Raw genomic sequence first — 27,209 nt, 5'->3', positions numbered from 1 at the left:
ACCTGTCAACATGACTGCAGCCTTTTTTCACCACTTTGACTTTAGTCATTGGGCGGAGTTTGACTCCAGGATCTTTTTCCAGGATCCTTTTCCAGGATCCAGGACTATGGAGGGAAATCTGTTCTAATATCATTAAAAGCCATAAACATGTTTCATAAAAGGAAATAAAAAAATGCATATTAAAAAGTGAACTTTTTCAAAATATTTTAGAGTAATTTGTATTTAAGGAGAAAATTATATTTTCACTGATTGTTTTTGTTTGAGGTTATATTGTTCTCTGTTTTAAAGGAATAGTACACCCAAAACATGATTAGCCTTCATTTTCTACTCACCCCCATGCTGAACAACACTCTGGAGTAATTTTTTGATATCTCAAATGCATCTGGAGATCTGGGAGGCTTCTTGCTGTCTGCTGACATTCAAATAATGGAGGTCTATGGTGCCCGAGACAGAAAGGTCCATAAAAGTCCACAAAAAACGTGTCAATATTCCTCCACACTGCTCGTCCAATGTATTCCAAGTGTCCTGAGTGGGTAGCGTCCAGAATTTACTCGAAACGAAGTAATTTAGAATGTTTTTAGAGCATAAACAGTAGTGTATAGGATTTCCTGAAAGCGCGCACACGACGCTACGGAAGCCGGCAGACCAAACCGGATGAAAGTGCGCATTCAGCGTCTGCTCTGCCGATAATGCAAGCGTAGAAGAAGAAACGTGCTGTTTACCTGTGCAAAGAAAGAAACAACGAAAGAAAAATGTCTGAGGACTTCAGTGTTGAGGAAGAGCATGAGTTCTTTGCCGAGCTGAATGCGCACTTTCATCTGGTTTGGTCTGCCGCGGTTTCCGTAGACTCGTGAACGCGCTTTCAGGAAATCCTATACACTACTGTTTATGCTCTAAAAACATTCTAAATGACTTCGTTTCGAGTAAATTCTGGATGCTACCCACTCAGGACACTTGGAATACATTGGACGAGCAGTATGGAGGAATATTGACACGTTTTTTGTGGACTTTTATGGACCTATCTGCCTCGGGCGCCATAGACCTCCATTATTTGAATGTCAGCAGACAGCAAGAAGCCTCCCAGATCTCCAGATGCATTTGAGATATCAAAAAAGTACTCCAGAGTGTTGTTCAGCATGGGGGGGAGTAGAAAATGAAGGCTAATCATGTTTTGGGTGTACTATTCCTTTAATGTATTTGTTGGAGGGGAAGGTTTCCTGCGTTCTCATTGGGCCTCATGCAGCAACAGGTTCATAATGTCCTGAATTAGATTCAACAAACCTTCCTAACTTCACTAGATGATCCTCACAGATCCTCATAAACCAGATGCAGTCCGCCTGTCAGTGCGCTACATAATGACCACCCCCATATAAGGCTGCCACTTCCATCTCACAGTCACTGACTGGTCTTTCTTTGGACCGACCAATGAACCAGAGGCCCCTGGATCCCCGCATGCCAGCTGTAGGGGGAGGGACCCAGAGTTCTGGCATCTAGAATTGTAGAGCTGCAGAATATAGAATGGTGCAGCCTGATAGAATGGATGATTGCTTCTAGGGAACAACAGATGAGGTCCTGGGCAGAGGGTAGCTTTTGATTGGAGAAGAATTCTTTACAAAAAATGAAATTGAAAAGATAGAATGTAAAAAAAAAAACATTTGAAAGAATATAAACTGAAAAATAAAATCGGAAGTAAAATGTACATTTACCCTAAAATATTAGAAATAATAAACTTAAAGTTCCATTTTGAAATAAATGTTATTTTAAAGGCGCCATCTTTGGTTCTCCCAGCATAGATCTAGTAGCATAGATCCTCCCTCCTTTTAACAGTGAGTCTGAGTCCAGATCCTTCAGTCTGTCTTTGCATGCATTATAACAGACCCCCCCCCCTGCTGCTGGGTTTTATGGGCCTGACTGGACACAGACCAGCTGTTTAATGAACATTTCATGCCTAGCAGGCATTTCATTCTGGTTCCAGACCAACAACAACAAAGTTCATCAGAAACAGCTTTTCCAGCATTTCCCTGAACGACTCTCCTTAAATGGAGTCAAAGTCATGATGGTGATCAGGGCTGAAACCCGATCCTGAGATGTTTTATCTGCGTGTTCTTGCTGCTCCTGGCGCCTCCAGACTGGGACAAACATCCCAGCAGGTTCTGCAGAATCTGCTGCTCACTCAGAGACTGAATGCTTTGGATCTGAAGAAGATGAAGTTCTGATCATGTTTGGAGGAACAGACCTGCAGCTGATCCCGGTTCCATCCTCTGACATCATGGCTGGACTTTATTACACCAATCACAAGGTGGGTTTCTGTTGGCTCCGCCCCCTCAGCACCCATCCAGCCATGAAGTCATCTCCATGTGTTCGTTCTGCCCGGTTACTGAATCTGCATAATTTGATCACTGATCAGAACAAACAGAGATGACTTGATGCTCCACATCTTCCACCTCTGTTCACCAAAACAGGTCTGACTAAAGGCCGGCCATGTGGCCCCGACTCCTGCTGCGCCCCTAGTGAAGGGCCCCCCTTAGGGCCTCACGAGGGACACGGTCAGATTCCTTCTCCTGGTCCACAACGCACATATAGACCCGTTGGACAAACTGCCGTCAGCCTTGGAGCTCCCTGCAGAGCCGACCCAGACAGGCCAGAGGGAGAACTGGGATTATCCCGGAGTGCCGGCCTGGGATTGGCCTGCTGGCTGCGTCTCGCTCTCTTTTTTTTATCTTTTTTAAGTCTGCCAGTGGAGCCACTCTGGTCACCCAGCCCACCCTTGCCACCAGGCCACCCAGGCCATCCAGGCTACCAGGCCACCAGGCCACCCAGGCCATCCAGGCTACCAGGCCACCCAGGCCCCCCAGGCCACCCAGGCCCCCCAGGCCACCCTGGCTACCAGGCCACCCTGGCTACCAGGCCACCCTGGCTACCAGGCCACCCTGGCTACCAGGCCACCCTGGCTACCAGGCCATCCTGGCTACCAGGCCATCTAGGCCACCCTGGCTACCAGGCCACCCTGGCTACCAGGCCATCCTGGCTACCAGGCCATCCTGGTTACCAGGCCATCTAGGCCACCCTGGCTACCAGGCCACCCTGGCTACCAGGCCACCCTGGCTACCAGGCCACCCTGGCTACCAGGCCACCCTGGCTACCAGGCCACCCTGGCTACCAGGCCACCCTGGCTACCAGGCCATCCTGGTTACCAGGCCATCCTGGCTACCAGGCCACCCTGGCTACCAGGCCACCCTGGCTACCAGGCCACCCTGGCTACCAGGCCACCCTGGCTACCAGGCCACCCTGGCTACCAGGCCATCCTGGCTACCAGGCCACCCTGGCTACCAGGCCATCCTGGCTACCAGGCCACCCTGGCTACCAGGCCATCCTGGTTACCAGGCCATCTAGGCCATCCTGGCTACCAGGCCACCCTGGCTACCAGGCCACCCTGGCTACCAGGCCACCCTGGCTACCAGGCCACCCTGGCTACCAGGCCATCCTGGCTACCAGGCCATCCTGGTTACCAGGCCATCTAGGCCATCCTGGCTACCAGGCCACCCTGGCTACCAGGCCACCCTGGCTACCAGGCCATCCTGGCTACCAGGCCATCTAGGCCACCCTGGCTACCAGGCCACCCTGGCTACCAGGCCACCCTGGCTACCAGGCCATCCTGGCTACCAGGCCATCCTGGTTACCAGGCCATCTAGGCCACCCTGGCTACCAGGCCACCCTGGCTACCAGGCCATCTAGGCCACCCTGGCTACCAGGCCACCCTGGCTACCAGGCCACCCTGGCTACCAGGCCACCCTGGCTACCAGGCCACCCTGGCTACCAGGCCACCCTGGCTACAAGGCCATCTAGGCCACCCTGGCTACCAGGCCACCCTGGCTACCAGGCCACCCTGGCTACCAGGCCATCCTGGCTACCAGGCCATCCTGGCTACCAGGCCATCTAGGCCATCCTGGTTACCAGGCCATCTAGGCCACCCTGGCTACCAGGCCACCCTGGCTACCAGGCCATCCAGGCTACCAGGCCACCCTGGCTACCAGGCCATCTAGGCCACCCTGGCTACCAGGCCACCCTGGCTACCAGGCCACCCTGGCTACCAGGCCACCCTGGCTACCAGGCCACCCTGGCTACCAGGCCACCCTGGCTACCAGGCCACCCTGGCTACCAGGCCACCCTGGCTACCAGGCCACCCTGGCTACCAGGCCACCCTGGCTACCAGGCCACCCTGGCTACCAGGCCATCCTGGCTACCAGGCCATCCTGGCTACCAGGCCATCTAGGCCATCCTGGTTACCAGGCCACCCTGGCTACCAGGCCATCCAGGCTACCAGGCCCACCAGGCCAATCAAGAACTTCTGCTAAATACCAATGGCTCCGTCATGGCTGCCTCCTGGAGCCCAAACTGTCATGGTGCTCTCTGTGATCTCTTCCTGCTTCAGAAACATTCAGACTGATCAGTTTCTTTGGCATCCATTAGTTGGTCTTGTGGATAAAAGCTCAGCGCTGCGTTCATCTCCCACCACCTGCAGCTGAGATTAAGTTAGGAGGGAAAAGTTAGGAGTTGTCATGATCAGATGGATAAAAACCTCATTGATTATCTTTAACAATAACTGTAGGGTTAATAAGAACTGGTCACCAACTGTCCATTTGACTGTGGACCAATCAGAACGCGGCGGCGGCGGCGGCCAACGGTGGCCTGACTGAGAGCTGACGGATGGCCTACAGGTGAAGGAGCAGAAGGAGCAAACAGAGGAGGTCCACACAGGGCCGCTGGGATATATTTAGCCTCTGCAGGCCTGGAGATGTTTGCAGGGCAGCGCTGGGGACAGATCTGCATGTGTGAACATGTCTGTCAGCCGGGCGGCTCTGAAACAGATCAGCAGTGTTTCTGCTCTGCACACTGAGCCTCTTTCTCCATGCATGAAGGAAGCTGTTCTCTGCTGCAGCTCTGTGCTCAGGATGGGCCCCAGATGGGCCCCAGAGCCAGTCTGACATGATACTGAGCCCCCAACCCCCCTTATGTCTTTATTTAGCGCAGCAGGACTTTGCTTCTAACAATAATAATATTAATACATTTTATTAACCTGTGCTTTTCTGGACACTTAAGGTCACTTTATAGAGAATAAAAATTTAAATACAAAAATAGAAATACAGGAACATAAAAACAGTTATGGGGAGGGACACGGACAGTTTATTTACAAATAAGCAAGCTGGAACAGAAGGGTTTGAGTCCGGTTTGGAATACTGCGGAGGTCAGGGGGGAGTGGGTTCCAGAGCTGGGGAGGCTCTGCTCCCCATGGTGACCAGCAGCTTCGCTCCTCAGAGCTTCCTGCTCATCCTGGAAGTCAGGCTGATATTCGAACAGACGGATGATAACGATGTAGAGGATTCATTTTCCATCTGGCTGAACAGAGACGGCGGATTCAGTCCAGTCATGTTGTTCTGTAAGACGTTAAACTACAGAGACGTAGTAAAATATTGACTTTAGAGTCACAGCAAACCAGGAAGAAGATGTTTTTCTCAATGAGAAGCAGCCAATCAGAAGCCAGGGTCTCCATGAACTGGCCCCGCCCACTGAGTTTGATGAGTGGAAGTTGACAACTTCATAACAATGAGTCTGCTGATCAGAGGCCAATAGAGAGAAATGCATTTTTATATTTAATAGAATTATATCTTCAATAATTGAATTATTTAATGTTACATTTATTTATTTCATCATAGATTTAATGGTGATTTACTTAATTAGTTAATTAATTATCATGGGTATGAGTGTGGTTAGTGTGCACAGTTGAGTTGCTCTGCCACGTATTGCTGAGCTGTCCAGGGTCCACTCTGTCCACAGACTGCTGGAGACAGGAACCACCTGCAGAACGTCTCCATGGGTCCATGTCCTACAGTCTAATGTGGGACTTGGAGCCCCTGACAGACAATGATGTCACAGTTCAGGGTGGATTCCTCTGAAGGTGAACCTCATGATGTTTAGTGTCATGCTGTTGGTGAAGGAAGAAATGGCTGTGGAAAAAAAAGTTATTTGATAAAGAAAATTAGATAAAAATAAACAAAAAAATTAATTAATTGGAATAGGAGAAAGGACAGAGAACGAGGCAGAGACACTGAGACACAAGGATCGAAACACCAAAGAGCAGGAGAGGAACAACAACCACACACCACCTGGGAGAGGGTGCCAGTCAGAGGGTACCAGTCAGGGTAACATGGCCTCCTTGGAGAAGGTACCAGTCAGAGGGTACCAGTCAGGGTAACATGGCCTCCTTGGAGAAGGTACCAGTCAGAGGGTACCAGTCTATGTATTTGTTTTCATCTATGAGCTTGAAATGTCCCCAGATTGGATTTCAGGAATCTGGTCTCCTTAATCCAGAAGCTCCAGAGAAATGATTCCAGAGGCCTGATTTTTAGCTGAGTATTTTATCCAGGAGAGGACTTCCTTGAATATTACTGGGTTTAATGGGAAAGCTGAGGAACCAGTAGGAAAAGGTTTGGAGGAACTGGGCGTGGCTTCCTAAGAGATCAGATCTAGAACAGGTTCCACCCACTTCACTTCACTCACTGTTTTTATACAGGCTCTTCATGGATGAAGGAAAATAATATCTGAAACCTCATTTAGTGAAGGAATCTAAAATGAACTGATGACACGGTGATATATTTCATTAATCTTTATTTACAGCATTGTGAAGGCGACAAATGCTTATCGATGCAGTTCTGGTTCTGACCACCACACCATGTAGAAAGGTTAAAGTTAGGATCATCTCAGCTGTTCATGCTCAGTTTTTCATTATGATGCCACATGAAGGCAGCATGAGACTGAAAGGAATCAGCTGGATTACAGGTGCTGGTCATAAAATTAGAATATCATGAAAAAGTAGATTGATTTCAGTAATTCCATTTAAAAAGTGAAACTTGTATATTATATTCATACATTACATACAAACTCATATATTTCAGATGTTTATTTTGTTTAATTTTGATGATTACAAATGACAACAAATGAAAATCTCAAATTCATCATATCAGAAAATTAGAATATTACTGAAGACCAATAAAAACAAAGGATTTATAGAAATGTTGGCCAACTGAAAAGTATGAACATGAAAAGTATGAGCATGTACAGCACTCAGTATTTAGTTGGGCCTCCTTTGGCCTGTATTACTGCAGCAATGCGGCGTGGCATGGAGTCGATCAGTCTGTGGCACTGCTCAGGTGTTATGATAGCCCAGGTTGCTCTAATAGTGGCTTTTAGCTCTTCTGAATTGTTGGGTCTGGTGTATTGCATCTTCTTCTTCACAATACCCCATAGATTTTCTATGGGGTTAAGGTCAGGAGAGTTTGCTGGCCAATTAAGAACAGGGATACCATGGTCCTTCAACCAGGTACTGGTAGCTTTGGCACTGTGTGCAGGTGCCAAGTCCTGTTGGAAAATGAAATCTGCATCTCCAAAAAGTTGGTCAGCTGCAGGAAGCATGAAGTGCTCTAAAACTTCCTGGTATGTGGCTGCGTTGACCCTGGACCTCAGAAAACACAATGGACCAACACCAGCAGATGACATGGCACCCCAAACCATCACTGACTGTGGAAACTTTACACTGGACTTCAAGCAACGTGGATGAAGTGCCTCTCTTCTTTTCCTCCAGACTCTGGGACCTTGATTTCCAAAGGAAATGCAAAATTTACTTTCATCAGAGAACATGACTTTGGACCACTCACCAGCAGTCCAGTCCTGTTTCTCTTTAGCCCAGGCAAGACGCTTCTGACGCTGTCTGTGGTTCAAGAGTGGCTTGACACAAGGAATGCGACAGCAGAAACCCATGTCTTTCATACGTCTGTGTGTGGTGGTTCTTGAAGCACTCACTCCAGCTGCAGTCCACTCTTTGTGAATCTCCCCCACATTTTTGAAGGGGTTTTGTTTCACAATCCTCTCCAGGGTGCGGTTATCTCTCTTGCTTGTACACTTTTTTCGACCACATCTTTTCCTTCCCTTCGCCTCTCTATTAATGTGCTTGGACACTGAGCTCTGTGAACAGCCAGCCTCTTTAGCGATGACCTTTTGTGTCTTGCCCTCCTTGTGCAAGGTGTCGATGGTCGTCTTTTGGACAACTGTCAAGTCAGCAGTCTTCCCCATGATTGTGTAGCCTATAGAACTAGACTGAAAGACCATTTAAAGGCTTTTGCAGGTGGTTTGAGTTAATTAGCTGATTAGAGTGTGGCACCAGGGGCCATCAATTTTGAACCTTTTCACAATATTCTAATTTTCTGATATGATGAATTTGAGATTTTCATTTGTTGTCATTTGTAATCATCAAAATTAAACAAAATAAACATCTGAAATATATGAGTTTGTATGTAATGTATGAATATAATATACAAGTTTCACTTTTTAAATGGAATTACTGAAATCAATCTACTTTTTCATGATATTCTAATTTTATGACCAGCACCTGTAGATTAAAAACATTCATTACCTCCTGCTGAGAAACAGGCGGAGCAATAAACCCTCATCAGGAGGATCCTCTGCTGGGAGGAAGGAGTCTGCTGAGGCTTCCTGTAGAAATCAATGAGTTATTTATTCTCTGATATCATTAATATTTATTCTCTGATAATTTCATTAATATTGAGTTTATTAAGGACAGATGTGTATTAATAATTATTAGCTCATTGTTTAGGAACCGACTTGTCCAGGGTGGAACCATTGACTGCTGGAGATGGATGTTTAGGAACCAGCGGCTTTCCTTCTCTCAGCCGGTGAAACGCCGCCCTCTAGCGTCAGGGACTAGCAAACACAAGCTGGGCTGAGCGGGGCTTTGCGCATGCGCATGAGCGCAGCTGACATTTTCAAACTGTTCGGCGGGTAGCGGAGCTTCCAGCGCAGAGAGAAGCGGCGGTTCGGTCCAGTAGAGCAGAACCGATCGGAACCATGACCAGCACCCTGAAGGGAATCACTCTGAAAGGCAGCGCGGAGCTGGTGGCCGAGTTTTTCTGTAAGGTTCGGCTTTAGTTCGGCGCTAGCAGCTCGGTTAGCTTCCACAGACCCGCTATGCTAACGGTGCTAAAGCTGCTAACGGTGCTAATGCTGCTAAAGCAGCTGGGCCTGTTCGCTGGGGAGCAGCGGAACCAGGCTGCTCGCTCTCAGAGCTTCGATGGTTTTAAATGTTTGGCAGAAATTTAAATGTTTCAGCGCCCATGTGGAGCACCGCCCGCCCGGGCTACGCTGGTGAGAAAGGCGAGCGCTACTGGAGCAGCTGAACGTTTTCTAAGTCCATGTGGATCAGCCGCTCCTGGGCTGGAGGTTGGACCAGAACCAGTAGAACCAGTCTGGACGTCCTGCTGGGACCAGTGTGCTGTTGGACCGACTGGTTCTGTTCAGAGAACCGGGCCCACAGCATGATGCTGCCATGCGGCTGTGATGATGATGCTGATTAGTGATGGTTTATTAGCGGCTGATGAAGATTTTTCTAAAAATCAATGTTGAGATTATTTCTATTTTGTGTTGCTCTAAGTCTGAGCTTCTAGATGTTTCTCCTCAGCTTCTCATGAGTCCGTCACTTTAATGATTGTCTTTTCTTCTTCTTTAATGTGAGGATCTGCTGCTAGCTGCACAGCGCCCCCTGCTGCAGGAACAGAAAACATCAATTCTTTAATGTTTTTAATGGGAGTGCTGGCCTAGTGGTTCGATCCCCACAGACTGCCACTCTGGGTCCCTGAGCAAGACCCTTAACCCCTCACTGCTCCCAGGGCGCCGCACCATGGCAGCCCACTGCCCCCCAGGGGGAGGGGTTAGATGCAGAGATATTTCTGAAGTTTCAGATCAATAAAGTTCCGTTTCTATTTCTTCTAATGTCTAATTATCACCTTAAAGTACAGAGGAGAAATTTAATGCCGATAAAAACCAGCGCCTCTGGGATCCCGTTACCATGGTGACGTGTGAAGCTGCTCTGACTGATCCAGGTCTGGTTTCTCCGCAGCGTTCGGCATCAACAGCATCCTCTACCAGCGCGGCATCTACCCTCCAGAGACCTTCTCCAGAGCCACGCACTACGACATGATCCTCCAGGTCACCACCGACCCCAAGCTGCAGAACTACCTGGCCGACGTGGTTTCTCAGCTCAAAGGTAGCGCTGTCCTCCAGCCGCCGCGGGGGGCGGGGCTTAGTGGCTGACGCTGTGGTTGTCTGTTCCAGAGTGGCTGTTCCAGTGCACCGTGCAGAAGCTGGTTCTGGTCATCACCTGTCTGGAGACCAACGAGGTTCTGGAGAGATGGCAGTTCGACATCGAGTGCGACAAGTCGGCGGCAGATGGCAGGTCAGCGGCTCTGTTAGCAGCTCTGTTAGCTTCTGTTAGCTGCACGGTTAGCTTCTGTTAGCAGCTCTGTTAGCTGCACGGTTAGCAGCGGCTCTGTTAGCAGCTCTGTTAGCTGCACGGTTAGCGGCTGCTCTGTTAGCTGCACGGTTAGCGGCGGTCAGTAGCTCTGTTAGCTGCACAGTTAGCTGGACGGTTAGCAGCGGAGGTCAGCGGCTCTGTTAGCAGCTATGTTAGCTGGACGGTTAGCAGCTCTGTTAGCTGTGGTCAGCAGCTCTGTTAGCTGCACGGTTAGCAGCGGTCAGCGGTTCTGTTAGCTGCACGGTTAGGAGCGGTCAGCGGCTCTGTTAGCTGCACGGTTAGCAGAGGCTGTTAGCTGCGCGGTTAGCAGCTCTGTTAGCGGCGGTAAGCAGCCCTTTTAGCTGCATGGTTAGCAGCGGTCAGCGGCTCTGTTAGCTGCACGATTAGCGGCTCTGTTAGCGGAACGGTTAGCAGCGGTCAGCGGCTCTGTTAGCGGAACGGTTAGCTGGACGGTTAGCAGCGGAGGTCAGCGGCTCTGTTAGCTGCGTGGTTAGCTGCATGGTTAGCAGCTCTGTTAGCTGCATGGTTAGCAGCGGCTCTGTTAGCAGCTCTGTTGGCTGCACGGTTAGCGGCTGCTCTGTTAGCTGCACAGTTAGCGGCGGTCAGTAGCTCTGTTAGCTGCACAGTTAGCTGGATGGTTAGCAGCGGAGGTCAGCGGCTCTGTTAGCAGCTATGTTAGCTGTACGGTTAGCAGCTCTGTTAGCTGTGGTCAGCAGCTCTGTTTGCTGCACGGTTAGCAGCGGTCAGCGGCTCTGTTAGCTGCACGGTTAGCAGCGGTCAGTGGGTCTGTTAGCTGCACGGTTAGCAGCGGTCAGCGGCTCTGTTAGCTGCGCGGTTAGTGGCGGTCAGCGACTCTGTTAGCTGCACGATTAGCGGCTCTGTTAGCGGAACGGTTAGCAGCGGTCAGCGGCTCTGTTAGCGGAACGGTTAGCAGGGGCTCTGTTAGCAGCTCTGTTAGCTGCACGGTTAGCGGCTGCTCTGTTAGCTGCGCGGTTAGTGGCGGTCAGCGGCTCTGTTAGCTGCACGGTTAGCGGCTGCTCTGTTAGCTGCACGGTTAGCGGCGATCAGCGGCTCTGTTAGCAGCTCTGTTAGCTGTACGGTTAGCAGCTGTGTTAGCTGCACGGTTAGCAGCGGTCAGTGGCTCTGTTAGCTGCGCGGTTAGCGGCGGTCAGCGGCTCTGTTAGCTGCACGATTAGCGGCTCTGTTAGCGGAACGGTTAGCAGCGGTCAGTGGCTCTGTTAGCAGCTCTGTTAGCTGTACGGTTAGCAGCTGTGTTAGCTGCACGGTTAGCAGCGGTCAGTGGCTCTGTTAGCTGCGCGGTTAGCGGCGGTCAGCGGCTCTGTTAGCTGCACGATTAGCGGCTCTGTTAGCGGAACGGTTAGCAGCGGTCAGCGGCTCTGTTAGCGGAACGGTTAGCAGGGGCTCTGTTAGCAGCTCTGTTAGCTGCACGGTTAGCGGCTGCTCTGTTAGCTGCACGGTTAGTAGCGGTCAGCAGCTCTGTTAGCTGCACGGTTAGCGGCGGTCAGTAGCTCTGTTAGCTGCACAGTTAGCTGGACGGTTAGCAGCGGAGGTCAGCGGCTCTGTTAGCAGCTCTGTTAGCTGTACGGTTAGCAGCTCTGTTAGCTGCGCGGTTAGCAGCGGTCAGTGGCTCTGTTAGCTGCGCGGTTAGCAGCGGTCAGTGGCTCTGTTAGCTGCGCGGTTAGCAGCGGTCAGGGCTCTGTTAGCTGCACGGTTAGCAGCGGTCAGGGCTCTGTTAGCTGCGCGGTTAGCAGCGGTCAGTGGCTCTGTTAGCGGAACGGTTAGCAGCGGTCACGGCTCTGTTAGCTGCACGGTTAGCGGCTGCTCTGTTAGCTGCGCGGTTAGCGGCGGTCAGCGGCTCTGTTAGCTGCACGATTAGCGGCTCTGTTAGCGGAACGGTTAGCAGCGGTCAGCGGCTCTGTTAGCGGAACGGTTAGCAGGGGCTCTGTTAGCAGCTCTGTTAGCTGCACGGTTAGCGGCTGCTCTGTTAGCTGCACGGTTAGTAGCGGTCAGCAGCTCTGTTAGCTGCACGGTTAGCGGCGGTCAGTAGCTCTGTTAGCTGCACAGTTAGCTGGACGGTTAGCAGCGGAGGTCAGCGGCTCTGTTAGCAGCTCTGTTAGCTGTACGGTTAGCAGCTCTGTTAGCTGCACGGTTAGCAGCGGTCAGCGGCTCTGATAGCTGCGCGGTTAGTGGCGGTCAGCGGCTCTGTTAGCGGAACGGTTAGCAGGGGCTCTGTTAGCAGCTCTGTTAGCTGCACGGTTAGCAGCGGTCAGTTGCTCTGATAGCTGCGCGGTTAGCAGCGGTCAGCGGCTCTGTTAGCTGCGCGGTTAGTGGAGGTCAGCGGCTCTGTTAGCTGCACGATTAGCGGCTCTGTTAGCGGAACGGTTAGCAGCGGTCAGCGGCTCTGTTAGCGGAACGGTTAGCAGCGGTCAGCGGCTCTGTTAGCTGAACGGTTAGCAGGGGCTCTGTTAGCAGCTCTGTTAGCAGCTCTGTTAGCTGCACAGTTAGTGGCTGCTCTGTTAGCTGCACGGTTAGTAGCGGTCAGCGGCTCTGTTAGCTGCGCGGTTAGCGGCGGTCAGCGGCTCTGTTAGCTGCGCGGTTAGCGGCTCTGTTAGCTGCGCGGTTAGTGGAGGTCAGCGGCTCTGTTAGCTGCACGATTAGCGGCTCTGTTAGCTGCACGATTAGCGGCTCTGTTAGCGGAACGGTTAGCAGCGGTCAGCGGCTCTGTTAGCGGAACGGTTAGCAGGGGCTCTGTTAGCAGCACGGTTAGCGGCTCTGTTAGCGGAACGGTTAGCAGGGGCTCTGTTAGCTGCACGATTAGCGGAACGGTTAGCAGCGGTCAGCGGCTCTGTTAGCGGAACGGTTAGCAGGGGCTCTGTTAGCTGCACGGTTAGCTGGACGGTTAGCAGCGGTCAGCAGCTCTGTTAGCTGCACAGTTAGCTGGACGGTTAGCAGCGGAGGTCAGCAGCTCTGTTAGCAGCTCTGTTAGCTGTACGGTTAGCAGCTCTGTTAGCTGCACGGTTGGCGGCGGTCAGCGGCTCTGTTAGCAGAACGGTTAGCAGCGGTCAGCGGCTCTGTTAGCGGAACGGTTAGCAGGGGCTCTGTTAGCAGCTCTGTTAGCTGCACGGTTAGCGGCGGTCAGGGCTCTGTTAGCTGCGCGGTTAGCAGCGGTCAGGGCTCTGTTAGCTGTGCGGTTAGCAGCGGTCAGTGGCTCTGTTAGCTGCGCGGTTAGCAGCGGTCAGTGGCTCTGTCAGCGGAACGGTTAGCAGCGGTCAGTAGCTCTGTTAGCTGTACAGTTAGCTGGACGGTTAGCAGCGGAGGTCAGCAGCTCTGTTAGCAGCTCTGTTAGCTGTACGGTTAGCAGCTCTGTTAGCTGTACGGTTAGCAGCTCTGTTAGCTGTACGGTTAGCAGCTCTGTTAGCTGCACGGTTAGCGACTGCTCTGTTAGCTGCACGGTTAGTAGCGGTCAGCAGCTCTGTTAGCTGCACGGTTAGCGGCTGCTCTGTTAGCTGCACGGTTAGCGGCGGTCAGTAGCTCTGTTAGCTGCACAGTTAGCTGGACGGTTAGCAGCGGAGGTCAGCGGCTCTGTTAGCAGCTCTGTTAGCTGTACGGTTAGCAGCTCTGTTAGCTGCACGGTTAGCAGCGGTCAGTTGCTCTGATAGCTGCGCGGTTAGCAGCGGTCAGCGGCTCTGTTAGCTGCGCGGTTAGTGGAGGTCAGCGGCTCTGTTAGCTGCACGATTAGCGGCTCTGTTAGCGGAACGGTTAGCAGCGGTCAGCGGCTCTGTTAGCTGCACGATTAGCGGCTCTGTTAGTGGAACGGTTAGCAGCGGTCAGCGGCTCTGTTAGCGGAACGGTTAGCAGGGGCTCTGTTAGCAGCTCTGTTAGCTGCACGGTTAGTGGCTGCTCTGTTAGCTGCACGGTTAGTAGCGGTCAGCAGCTCTGTTAGCTGCGCGGTTAGCGGCGGTCAGCGGCTCTGTTAGCTGCGCGGTTAGCGGCTCTGTTAGCTGCGCGGTTAGTGGAGGTCAGCGGCTCTGTTAGCTGCACGATTAGCGGCTCTGTTAGCTGCACGATTAGCGGCTCTGTTAGCGGAACGGTTAGCAGCGGTCAGCGGCTCTGTTAGCGGAACGGTTAGCAGGGGCTCTGTTAGCTGCACGATTAGCGGCTCTGTTAGCGGAACGGTTAGCAGCGGTCAGCGGCTCTGTTAGCGGAACGGTTAGCAGCGGTCAGCGGCTCTGTTAGCTGAACGGTTAGCAGGGGCTCTGTTAGCAGCTCTGTTAGCAGCTCTGTTAGCTGCACAGTTAGTGGCTGCTCTGTTAGCTGCACGGTTAGTAGCGGTCAGCGGCTCTGTTAGCTGCGCGGTTAGCGGCGGTCAGCGGCTCTGTTAGCTGCGCGGTTAGCGGCTCTGTTAGCTGCGCGGTTAGTGGAGGTCAGCGGCTCTGTTAGCTGCACGATTAGCGGCTCTGTTAGCTGCACGATTAGCGGCTCTGTTAGCGGAACGGTTAGCAGCGGTCAGCGGCTCTGTTAGCGGAACGGTTAGCAGGGGCTCTGTTAGCTGCACGGTTAGCTGGACGGTTAGCAGCGGTCAGCAGCTCTGTTAGCTGCACAGTTAGCTGGACGGTTAGCAGCGGAGGTCAGCAGCTCTGTTAGCAGCTCTGTTAGCTGTACGGTTAGCAGCTCTGTTAGCTGCACGGTTAGCGGCGGTCAGCGGCTCTGTTAGCGGAACGGTTAGCAGCGGTCAGCGGCTCTGTTAGCGGAACGGTTAGCAGGGGCTCTGTTAGCAGCTCTGTTAGCTGCACGGTTAGCGGCGGTCAGGGCTCTGTTAGCTGCGCGGTTAGCAGCGGTCAGGGCTCTGTTAGCTGTGCGGTTAGCAGCGGTCAGTGGCTCTGTTAGCTGCGCGGTTAGCAGCGGTCAGTGGCTCTGTCAGCGGAACGGTTAGCAGCGGTCAGTAGCTCTGTTAGCTGTACAGTTAGCTGGACGGTTAGCAGCGGAGGTCAGCAGCTCTGTTAGCAGCTCTGTTAGCTGTACGGTTAGCAGCTCTGTTAGCTGTACGGTTAGCAGCTCTGTTAGCTGCACGGTTAGCGACTGCTCTGTTAGCTGCACGGTTAGTAGCGGTCAGCAGCTCTGTTAGCTGCACGGTTAGCGGCTGCTCTGTTAGCTGCACGGTTAGCGGCGGTCAGTAGCTCTGTTAGCTGCACAGTTAGCTGGACGGTTAGCAGCGGAGGTCAGCGGCTCTGTTAGCAGCTCTGTTAGCTGTACGGTTAGCAGCTCTGTTAGCTGCACGGTTAGCAGCGGTCAGTTGCTCTGATAGCTGCGCGGTTAGCAGCGGTCAGCGGCTCTGTTAGCTGCGCGGTTAGTGGAGGTCAGCGGCTCTGTTAGCTGCACGATTAGCGGCTCTGTTAGCGGAACGGTTAGCAGCGGTCAGCGGCTCTGTTAGCTGCACGATTAGCGGCTCTGTTAGTGGAACGGTTAGCAGCGGTCAGCGGCTCTGTTAGCGGAACGGTTAGCAGGGGCTCTGTTAGCAGCTCTGTTAGCTGCACGGTTAGTGGCTGCTCTGTTAGCTGCACGGTTAGTAGCGGTCAGCAGCTCTGTTAGCTGCGCGGTTAGCGGCGGTCAGCGGCTCTGTTAGCTGCGCGGTTAGCGGCTCTGTTAGCTGCGCGGTTAGTGGAGGTCAGCGGCTCTGTTAGCTGCACGATTAGCGGCTCTGTTAGCTGCACGATTAGCGGCTCTGTTAGCGGAACGGTTAGCAGGGGCTCTGTTAGCTGCACGATTAGCGGCTCTGTTAGCGGAACGGTTAGCAGCGGTCAGCGGCTCTGTTAGCGGAACGGTTAGCAGGGGCTCTGTTAGCAGCACGGTTAGCGGCTCTGTTAGCGGAACGGTTAGCAGGGGCTCTGTTAGCTGCACGATTAGCGGCTCTGTTAGCGGAACGGTTAGCAGCGGTCAGCGGCTCTGTTAGCGGAACGGTTAGCAGGGGCTCTGTTAGCTGCACGGTTAGCTGGACGGTTAGCAGCGGTCAGCAGCTCTGTTAGCTGCACAGTTAGCTGGACGGTTAGCAGCGGAGGTCAGCAGCTCTGTTAGCAGCTCTGTTAGCTGTACGGTTAGCAGCTCTGTTAGCTGCACGGTTAGCGGCGGTCAGCGGCTCTGTTAGCGGAACGGTTAGCAGCGGTCAGCGGCTCTGTTAGCGGAACGGTTAGCAGGGGCTCTGTTAGCAGCTCTGTTAGCTGCACGGTTAGCGGCGGTCAGGGCTCTGTTAGCTGCGCGGTTAGCAGCGGTCAGGGCTCTGTTAGCTGTGCGGTTAGCAGCGGTCAGTGGCTCTGTTAGCTGCGCGGTTAGCAGCGGTCAGTGGCTCTGTCAGCGGAACGGTTAGCAGCGGTCAGTAGCTCTGTTAGCTGTACAGTTAGCTGGACGGTTAGCAGCGGAGGTCAGCAGCTCTGTTAGCAGCTCTGTTAGCTGTACGGTTAGCAGCTCTGTTAGCTGTACGGTTAGCAGCTCTGTTAGCTGTACGGTTAGCAGCTCTGTTAGCTGTACGGTTAGCAGCTCTGTTAGCTGCACGGTTAGCGGCTGCTCTGTTAGCTGCACGGTTAGTAGCGGTCAGCAGCTCTGTTAGCTGCACGGTTAGCGGCTGCTCTGTTAGCTGCACGGTTAGCGGCGGTCAGTAGCTCTGTTAGCTGCACAGTTAGCTGGACGGTTAGCAGCGGAGGTCAGCGGCTCTGTTAGCAGCTCTGTTAGCTGTACGGTTAGCAGCTCTGTTAGCTGCACGGTTAGCAGCGGTCAGTTGCTCTGATAGCTGCGCGGTTAGCAGCGGTCAGCGGCTCTGTTAGCTGCGCGGTTAGTGGAGGTCAGCGGCTCTGTTAGCTGCACGATTAGCGGCTCTGTTAGCGGAACGGTTAGCAGCGGTCAGCGGCTCTGTTAGCTGCACGATTAGCGGCTCTGTTAGCGGAACGGTTAGTAGCGGTCAGCAGCTCTGTTAGCTGCACGGTTAGCGGCTGCTCTGTTAGCTGCACGGTTAGCGGCGGTCAGTAGCTCTGTTAGCTGCACAGTTAGCTGGACGGTTAGCAGCGGAGGTCAGCGGCTCTGTTAGCAGCTCTGTTAGCTGTACGGTTAGCAGCTCTGTTAGCTGCACGGTTAGCAGCGGTCAGCGGCTCTGTTAGCTGCGCGGTTAGTGGAGGTCAGCGGCTCTGTTAGCTGCACGATTAGCGGCTCTGTTAGCGGAACGGTTAGCAGCGGTCAGCGGCTCTGTTAGCTGCACGATTAGCGGCTCTGTTAGTGGAACGGTTAGCAGCGGTCAGCGGCTCTGTTAGCGGAACGGTTAGCAGGGGCTCTGTTAGCAGCTCTGTTAGCTGCACGGTTAGTGGCTGCTCTGTTAGCTGCACGGTTAGTAGCGGTCAGCAGCTCTGTTAGCTGCGCGGTTAGCGGCGGTCAGCGGCTCTGTTAGCTGCGCGGTTAGCGGCTCTGTTAGCTGCGCGGTTAGTGGAGGGTCAGCGGCTCTGTTAGCTGCACGATTAGCGGCTCTGTTAGCTGCACGATTAGCGGCTCTGTTAGCGGAACGGTTAGCAGGGGCTCTGTTAGCGGAACGGTTAGCAGCGGTCAGCGGCTCTGTTAGCGGAACGGTTAGCAGGGGCTCTGTTAGCAGCACGGTTAGCGGCTCTGTTAGCGGAACGGTTAGCAGGGGCTCTGTTAGCTGCACGATTAGCGGCTCTGTTAGCGGAACGGTTAGCAGCGGTCAGCGGCTCTGTTAGCGGAACGGTTAGCAGGGGCTCTGTTAGCTGCACGGTTAGCTGGACGGTTAGCAGCGGTCAGCAGCTCTGTTAGCTGCACAGTTAGCTGGACGGTTAGCAGCGGAGGTCAGCAGCTCTGTTAGCAGCTCTGTTAGCTGTACGGTTAGCAGCTCTGTTAGCTGCACGGTTAGCGGCGGTCAGCGGCTCTGTTAGCGGAACGGTTAGCAGCGGTCAGCGGCTCTGTTAGCGGAACGGTTAGCAGGGGCTCTGTTAGCAGCTCTGTTAGCTGCACGGTTAGCGGCGGTCAGGGCTCTGTTAGCTGCGCGGTTAGCAGCGGTCAGGGCTCTGTTAGCTGTGCGGTTAGCAGCGGTCAGTGGCTCTGTTAGCTGCGCGGTTAGCAGCGGTCAGTGGCTCTGTCAGCGGAACGGTTAGCAGCGGTCAGTAGCTCTGTTAGCTGTACAGTTAGCTGGACGGTTAGCAGCGGAGGTCAGCAGCTCTGTTAGCAGCTCTGTTAGCTGTACGGTTAGCAGCTCTGTTAGCTGTACGGTTAGCAGCTCTGTTAGCTGTACGGTTAGCAGCTCTGTTAGCTGCACAGTTAGCGGCTGCTCTGTTAGCTGCACGGTTAGTAGCGGTCAGCAGCTCTGTTAGCTGCACGGTTAGCGGCTGCTCTGTTAGCTGCACGGTTAGCGGCGGTCAGTAGCTCTGTTAGCTGCACAGTTAGCTGGACGGTTAGCAGCGGAGGTCAGCGGCTCTGTTAGCAGCTCTGTTAGCTGTACGGTTAGCAGCTCTGTTAGCTGCACGGTTAGCAGCGGTCAGTTGCTCTGATAGCTGCGCGGTTAGCAGCGGTCAGCGGCTCTGTTAGCTGCGCGGTTAGTGGAGGTCAGCGGCTCTGTTAGCTGCACGATTAGCGGCTCTGTTAGCGGAACGGTTAGCAGCGGTCAGCGGCTCTGTTAGCTGCACGATTAGCGGCTCTGTTAGCGGAACGGTTAGCAGCGGTCAGCGGCTCTGTTAGCGGAACGGTTAGCAGGGGCTCTGTTAGCAGCTCTGTTAGCTGCACGGTTAGTGGCTGCTCTGTTAGCTGCACGGTTAGTAGCGGTCAGCAGCTCTGTTAGCTGCGCGGTTAGCGGCGGTCAGCGGCTCTGTTAGCTGCGCGGTTAGCGGCTCTGTTAGCTGCACGGTTAGTGGCTGCTCTGTTAGCTGCACGGTTAGTAGCGGTCAGCAGCTCTGTTAGCTGCGCGGTTAGCGGCGGTCAGCGGCTCTGTTAGCTGCGCGGTCAGCGGCTCTGTTAGCTGCACGATTAGCGGCTCTGTTAGCTGCACGATTAGCGGCTCTGTTAGCGGAACGGTTAGCAGCGGTCAGCGGCTCTGTTAGCGGAACGGTTAGCAGGGGCTCTGTTAGCTGCACGATTAGCGGCTCTGTTAGCGGAACGGTTAGCAGCGGTCAGCGGCTCTGTTAGCGGAACGGTTAGCAGCGGTCAGCGGCTCTGTTAGCTGAACGGTTAGCAGGGGCTCTGTTAGCAGCTCTGTTAGCAGCTCTGTTAGCTGCACAGTTAGTGGCTGCTCTGTTAGCTGCACGGTTAGTAGCGGTCAGCGGCTCTGTTAGCTGCGCGGTTAGCGGCGGTCAGCGGCTCTGTTAGCTGCGCGGTTAGCGGCTCTGTTAGCTGCGCGGTTAGTGGAGGTCAGCGGCTCTGTTAGCTGCACGATTAGCGGCTCTGTTAGCTGCACGATTAGCGGCTCTGTTAGCGGAACGGTTAGCAGCGGTCAGCGGCTCTGTTAGCGGAACGGTTAGCAGGGGCTCTGTTAGCAGCACGGTTAGCGGCTCTGTTAGCGGAACGGTTAGCAGGGGCTCTGTTAGCTGCACGATTAGCGGAACGGTTAGCAGCGGTCAGCGGCTCTGTTAGCGGAACGGTTAGCAGGGGCTCTGTTAGCTGCACGGTTAGCTGGACGGTTAGCAGCGGTCAGCAGCTCTGTTAGCTGCACAGTTAGCTGGACGGTTAGCAGCGGAGGTCAGCAGCTCTGTTAGCAGCTCTGTTAGCTGTACGGTTAGCAGCTCTGTTAGCTGCACGGTTAGCGGCGGTCAGCGGCTCTGTTAGCGGAACGGTTAGCAGCGGTCAGCGGCTCTGTTAGCGGAACGGTTAGCAGGGGCTCTGTTAGCAGCTCTGTTAGCTGCACGGTTAGCGGCGGTCAGGGCTCTGTTAGCTGCGCGGTTAGCAGCGGTCAGGGCTCTGTTAGCTGTGCGGTTAGCAGCGGTCAGTGGCTCTGTTAGCTGCGCGGTTAGCAGCGGTCAGTGGCTCTGTCAGCGGAACGGTTAGCAGCGGTCAGTAGCTCTGTTAGCTGTACAGTTAGCTGGACGGTTAGCAGCGGAGGTCAGCAGCTCTGTTAGCAGCTCTGTTAGCTGTACGGTTAGCAGCTCTGTTAGCTGTACGGTTAGCAGCTCTGTTAGCTGTACGGTTAGCAGCTCTGTTAGCTGCACGGTTAGCGACTGCTCTGTTAGCTGCACGGTTAGTAGCGGTCAGCAGCTCTGTTAGCTGCACGGTTAGCGGCTGCTCTGTTAGCTGCACGGTTAGCGGCGGTCAGTAGCTCTGTTAGCTGCACAGTTAGCTGGACGGTTAGCAGCGGAGGTCAGCGGCTCTGTTAGCAGCTCTGTTAGCTGTACGGTTAGCAGCTCTGTTAGCTGCACGGTTAGCAGCGGTCAGTTGCTCTGATAGCTGCGCGGTTAGCAGCGGTCAGCGGCTCTGTTAGCTGCGCGGTTAGTGGAGGTCAGCGGCTCTGTTAGCTGCACGATTAGCGGCTCTGTTAGCGGAACGGTTAGCAGCGGTCAGCGGCTCTGTTAGCTGCACGATTAGCGGCTCTGTTAGTGGAACGGTTAGCAGCGGTCAGCGGCTCTGTTAGCGGAACGGTTAGCAGGGGCTCTGTTAGCAGCTCTGTTAGCTGCACGGTTAGTGGCTGCTCTGTTAGCTGCACGGTTAGTAGCGGTCAGCAGCTCTGTTAGCTGCGCGGTTAGCGGCGGTCAGCGGCTCTGTTAGCTGCGCGGTTAGCGGCTCTGTTAGCTGCGCGGTTAGTGGAGGTCAGCGGCTCTGTTAGCTGCACGATTAGCGGCTCTGTTAGCTGCACGATTAGCGGCTCTGTTAGCGGAACGGTTAGCAGGGGCTCTGTTAGCTGCACGATTAGCGGCTCTGTTAGCGGAACGGTTAGCAGCGGTCAGCGGCTCTGTTAGCGGAACGGTTAGCAGGGGCTCTGTTAGCAGCACGGTTAGCGGCTCTGTTAGCGGAACGGTTAGCAGGGGCTCTGTTAGCTGCACGATTAGCGGCTCTGTTAGCGGAACGGTTAGCAGCGGTCAGCGGCTCTGTTAGCGGAACGGTTAGCAGGGGCTCTGTTAGCTGCACGGTTAGCTGGACGGTTAGCAGCGGTCAGCAGCTCTGTTAGCTGCACAGTTAGCTGGACGGTTAGCAGCGGAGGTCAGCAGCTCTGTTAGCAGCTCTGTTAGCTGTACGGTTAGCAGCTCTGTTAGCTGCACGGTTTAGCGGCGGTCAGCGGCTCTGTTAGCGGAACGGTTAGCAGCGGTCAGCGGCTCTGTTAGCGGAACGGTTAGCAGGGGCTCTGTTAGCAGCTCTGTTAGCTGCACGGTTAGCGGCGGTCAGGGCTCTGTTAGCTGCGCGGTTAGCAGCGGTCAGGGCTCTGTTAGCTGTGCGGTTAGCAGCGGTCAGTGGCTCTGTTAGCTGCGCGGTTAGCAGCGGTCAGTGGCTCTGTCAGCGGAACGGTTAGCAGCGGTCAGTAGCTCTGTTAGCTGTACAGTTAGCTGGACGGTTAGCAGCGGAGGTCAGCAGCTCTGTTAGCAGCTCTGTTAGCTGTACGGTTAGCAGCTCTGTTAGCTGTACGGTTAGCAGCTCTGTTAGCTGCACGGTTAGCGGCTGCTCTGTTAGCTGCACGGCTAGTAGCGGTCAGCAGCTCTGTTAGCTGCACGGTTAGCGGCTGCTCTGTTAGCTGCACGGTTAGCGGCGGTCAGTAGCTCTGTTAGCTGCACAGTTAGCTGGACGGTTAGCAGCGGAGGTCAGCGGCTCTGTTAGCAGCTCTGTTAGCTGTACGGTTAGCAGCTCTGTTAGCTGCACGGTTAGCAGCGGTCAGTTGCTCTGATAGCTGCGCGGTTAGCAGCGGTCAGCGGCTCTGTTAGCTGCGCGGTTAGTGGAGGTCAGCGGCTCTGTTAGCTGCACGATTAGCGGCTCTGTTAGCGGAACGGTTAGCAGCGGTCAGCGGCTCTGTTAGCTGCACGATTAGCGGCTCTGTTAGCGGAACGGTTAGCAGCGGTCAGCGGCTCTGTTAGCGGAACGGTTAGCAGGGGCTCTGTTAGCAGCTCTGTTAGCTGCACGGTTAGTGGCTGCTCTGTTAGCTGCACGGTTAGTAGCGGTCAGCAGCTCTGTTAGCTGCGCGGTTAGCGGCGGTCAGCGGCTCTGTTAGCTGCGCGGTTAGCGGCTCTGTTAGCTGCGCGGTTAGTGGAGGTCAGCGGCTCTGTTAGCTGCACGATTAGCGGCTCTGTTAGCTGCACGATTAGCGGCTCTGTTAGCGGAACGGTTAGCAGCGGTCAGCGGCTCTGTTAGCGGAACGGTTAGCAGGGGCTCTGTTAGCTGCACGATTAGCGGCTCTGTTAGCGGAACGGTTAGCAGCGGTCAGCGGCTCTGTTAGCGGAACGGTTAGCAGGGGCTCTGTTAGCTGCACGGTTAGCGGCTGCTCTGTTAGCTGCACGGTTAGTAGCGGTCAGCAGCTCTGTTAGCTGCACGGTTAGCGGCTGCTCTGTTAGCTGCACGGTTAGCGGCGGTCAGTAGCTCTGTTAGCTGCACAGTTAGCTGGACGGTTAGCAGCGGAGGTCAGCAGCTCTGTTAGCAGCTCTGTTAGCTGTACAGTTAGCAGCTCTGTTAGCTGCACGGTTAGCGGTGGTCAGCGGCTCTGTTAGCGGAACGGTTAGCAGCGGTCAGCGGCTCTGTTAGCGGAACGGTTAGCAGGGGCTCTGTTAGCAGCTCTGTTAGCTGCACGGTTAGCGGCTGCTCTGTTAGCTGCACGGTTAGTAGCGGTCAGCAGCTCTGTTAGCTGCACGGTTAGCGGCGGTCAGTAGCTCTGTTAGCTGCACAGTTAGCTGGACGGTTAGCAGCGGTCAGCGGCTCTGTTAGCTGCACGATTAGCGGCTCTGTTAGCTGCACGGTTAGCGGCTGCTCTGTTAGCTGCACGGTTAGTAGCGGTCAGCAGCTCTGTTAGCTGCACGGTTAGCGGCGGTCAGTAGCTCTGTTAGCTGCACAGTTAGCTGGACGGTTAGCAGCGGTCAGCGGCTCTGTTAGCTGCACGATTAGCGGCTCTGTTAGCGGAACGGTTAGCAGCGGTCAGCGGCTCTGTTAGCGGAACGGTTAGCAGCGGTCAGCGGCTCTGTTAGCTGCACGATTAGCGGCTCTGTTAGCGGAACGGTTAGCAGCGGTCAGCGGCTCTGTTAGCGGAACGGTTAGCAGGGGCTCTGTTAGCAGCTCTGTTAGCTGCACGGTTAGCGGCTGCTCTGTTAGCTGCACGGTTAGTAGCGGTCAGCTGCTCTGTTAGCTGCACGGTTAGCGGCGGTCAGTAGCTCTGTTAGCTGCACAGTTAGCTGGACGGTTAGCAGCGGAGGTCAGCGGCTCTGTTAGCAGCTCTTTTAGCTGTACGGTTAGCAGCTCTGTTAGCTGCATGGTTAGCAGCGGTCAGTTGCTCTGATAGCTGCGCGGTTAGCGGAGGTCAGCGGCTCTGTTAGCTGCACGATTAGCGGCTCTGTTAGCTGCGCGGTTAGCAGCGGTCAGTGGCTCTGTTAGCTGCGCGGTTAGCAGCGGTCAGTGGCTCTGTTAGCTGCGCGGTTAGCAGCGGTCAGTGGCTCTGTTAGCTGGACGGTTAGCAGCGGAGGTCAGCAGCTCTGTTAGCAGCTCTGTTAGCTGCACGGTTAGCGGCTGCTCTGTTAGCTGCACGGTTAGTAGCGGTCAGCAGCTCTGTTAGCTGCATGGTTAGCAGCGGTCAGTTGCTCTGATAGCTGCGCGGTTAGCGGAGGTCAGCGGCTCTGTTAGCTGCACGATTAGCGGCTCTGTTAGCTGCGCGGTTAGCAGCGGTCAGTGGCTCTGTTAGCTGCGCGGTTAGCAGCGGTCAGTGGCTCTGTTAGCTGCACGGTTAGCGGCTGCTCTGTTAGCTGCGCGGTTAGTAGCGGTCAGCAGCTCTGTTAGCTGCACGGTTAGCGGCTGCTCTGTTAGCTGCACGGTTAGCGGCGGTCAGTAGCTCTGTTAGCTGCACAGTTAGCTGGACGGTTAGCAGCGGAGGTCAGCGGCTCTGTTAGCAGCTCTGTTAGCTGTACGGTTAGCAGCTCTGTTAGCTGCACGATTAGCAGCTCTGTTAGCGGAACGGTTAGCAGCGGTCAGCGGTTCTGTTAGCGGAACGGTTAGCAGGGGCTCTGTTAGCAGCTCTGTTAGCTGCACGGTTAGCGGCTGCTCTGTTAGCTGCACGGTTAGTAGCGGTCAGCAGCTCTGTTAGCTGCACAGTTAGCTGGACGGTTAGCAGCGGAGGTCAGCAGCTCTGTTAGCTGTACGGTTAGCAGCTCTGTTAGCGGCGGTCAGCGGCTCTGTTAGCGGAACGGTTAGCAGCGGTCAGCGGCTCTGTTAGCGGAACGGTTAGCAGGGGCTCTGTTAGCAGCTCTGTTAGCTGCACGGTTAGCGGCTGCTCTGTTAGCTGCACGGTTAGTAGCGGTCAGCAGCTCTGTTAGCTGCACGGTTAGCAGCTGCTCTGTTAGCTGCACGGTTAGCGGCGGTCAGTAGCTCTGTTAGCTGCACAGTTAGCTGGACGGTTAGCAGCGGAGGTCAGCGGCTCTGTTAGCAGCTCTGTTAGCTGTACGGTTAGCAGCTCTGTTAGTTGCACGGTTAGCAGCGGTCAGTTGCTCTGATTGCTGCGCGGTTAGCAGCGGTCAGCGGCTCTGTTAGCTGCGCGGTTAGCGGCGGTCAGCGGCTCTGTTAGCTGCGCGGTTAGCGGCGGTCAGCGGCTCTGTTAGCGGAACGGTTAGCGGCGGTCAGCGGCTCTGTTAGCGGAACGGTTAGCGGCTCTGTTAGCGGAACGGTTAGCAGAGGTCAGTGGCTCTGTCAGCTGCGCGGTTAGCAGCGGTCAGTGGCTCTGTTAGCTGCGCGGTTAGCAGCGGTCAGGGCTCTTTTAGCTGCACGGTTAGCAGCGGTCAGGGCTCTGTTAGCTGCGCGGTTAGCAGCGGTCAGTGGCTCTGTTAGCTGCGCGGTTAGCAGCGGTCAGTGGCTCTGTTAGCTGCGCGGTTAGCAGCGGTCAGGGCTCTGTTAGCGGAACGGTTAGCAGCGGTCAGGGCTCTGTTAGCTGCGCGGTTAGCAGCGGTCAGTGGCTCTGTTAGCGGAACGGTTAGCAGCGGTCACGGCTCTGTTAGCGGAACGGTTAGCAGCGGTCACGGCTCTGTTAGCGGAACGGTTAGCAGCGGTCAGGGCTCTGTTAGCTGCGCGGTTAGCAGCGGTCAGGGCTCTGTTAGCGGAACGGTTAGCAGCGGTCAGTGGCTCTGTTAGCGGAACGGTTAGCAGCGGTCACGGCTCTGTTAGCGGAACGGTTAGCAGCGGTCACGGCTCTGTTAGCGGAACGGTTAGCAGCGGTCAGGGCTCTGTTAGCTGCGCGGTTAGCAGCGGTCAGGGCTCTGTTAGCGGAACGGTTAGCAGCGGTCAGTGGCTCTGTTAGCGGAACGGTTAGCAGCGGTCACGGCTCTGTTAGCGGAACGGTTAGCAGCGGTCACGGCTCTGTTAGCGGAACGGTTAGCGAGCTAAAACCTAAACCTAAAGTTTAATTCCCCGTTAGCTTTAGCAGGGTAATTGTCTCACTCGGCGTTAATTTGCAGCGATCCGCATGCAGGCTGCGTTCAATGAGTCTGACCGGTAACTCGCTCTTAAACGCACTCAGCAATCCTTTGACCATATATGGTGTCTCTTTCCTGCTGAGGTTCAATGTAGACCTTATTCCTAGATGAGTTGTTCCTCCTCAGTACAAACCCTGCGCTCTGCCTCCTGATTGATCTGCTAGCTTGAACCCGCCCCTTTATAGATGCGTGTTCATAGATGAGTTATAGAGCTGATAACCAGCTGGGAGGAATCCAGTAGGAAGCGGTTGGTTCATCATGGCGTCCTTCCTGCAGCGCCTTTCTTTTCATTTTTTATGTTTTTATTCAGCAACAACCTTCAGTTGTAGGAAATAATCGCTTCTTTCCCTGAAGCAGCGGTGAAACCGCGATTTAATCGATTTACATGGAAGTGAACGAGCCGATAACTGAGCGAGGAAAGGAGCCCTGAAAGAGGTGCCCCGCCTGGTGACCTTTGACCTCATGTCCTCCCTCCTCTCAGCCCATTTCCTGTTAAAGCCAATGAAACCAGCCGGCCTTTTAGCCGAGCTAACGCCTGGTGGCTAACGCTAACGAAGCGCCGAGCATCCAGTCCGTCTGCTGGCGGCTGCTCCTCCGTCGGCTCAGAGTGAAAATGTGAATATTTAGATGAAAGGATGAACTGAGTTCAGAACCAGAGGCGGCGTGTGGGCGGGGCTTAATGCTGTGTTTGATGTCTCCCAGTGCTCCCAGGGAGGCGTCCATCAAGATGATTCAGAACGAGATCCGCTCCGTCATCAGACAGATCACGGCCACCATCACCTTCCTGCCGCTGCTGGAGACGCCATGTCAGTTCCTCTTCCTCTGCCCTTCCTCTCAGGAGGAACCGCCTCCTTTCTGACCTCTGACCCCTCCCCTGCAGGTGCATTTGATCTCCTGGTCTACACAGACAAGGACCTGGTGGTTCCAGAGAAGTGGGAGGAGTCCGGTCCTCAGATCATCGACCAATCAGAGGAGGTGCGTCTGCGCTCCTTCACCACCTCCATCCACAAGGTCAACAGCATGGTGGCGTATAAAAGAACCGACTCCGTCTGAGGCCCCGGGGCCCCGGTCCGGAGGCTGAGGCCCCGGGCTTTCCTGTCCTGAAGTTGTTCTCGTGTAAATATTTTTCTGTTTTCATTTCATGTGTAAAACTTTTAAAACCTGTTTTCCAATAAAAGTTGTTTTTATTTGCA

At 54.4% G+C, this 27,209-nt stretch overlaps 1 protein-coding gene across 1 annotated transcript; it reads left to right on the top strand.

Moving 5' to 3' along the window:
• Positions 1 to 8,823: 8,823 nt before the first annotated feature.
• mad2l1 (MAD2 mitotic arrest deficient-like 1 (yeast)) lies at positions 8,824 to 27,209 on the top strand. The gene is made up of 5 exons (XM_038277775.1): positions 8,824 to 8,983; positions 9,968 to 10,114; positions 10,183 to 10,303; positions 26,719 to 26,822; positions 26,897 to 27,209. Exons 1-5 carry the CDS (start codon positions 8,920 to 8,922, stop codon positions 27,067 to 27,069), a joined length of 609 nt encoding a protein of 202 aa, XP_038133703.1. The 5' UTR covers positions 8,824 to 8,919; the 3' UTR covers positions 27,070 to 27,209.

This window comes from Cyprinodon tularosa, unplaced genomic scaffold, assembly GCF_016077235.1.
Source record: "Cyprinodon tularosa strain WSP-4 unplaced genomic scaffold, ASM1607723v1 ctg1341, whole genome shotgun sequence".
Lineage (NCBI taxonomy): Eukaryota > Metazoa > Chordata > Actinopteri > Cyprinodontiformes > Cyprinodontidae > Cyprinodon > Cyprinodon tularosa.
Note: the sequence above shows the minus strand (reverse complement) of the source record. Positions and strands in the feature narration are given on the sequence as shown.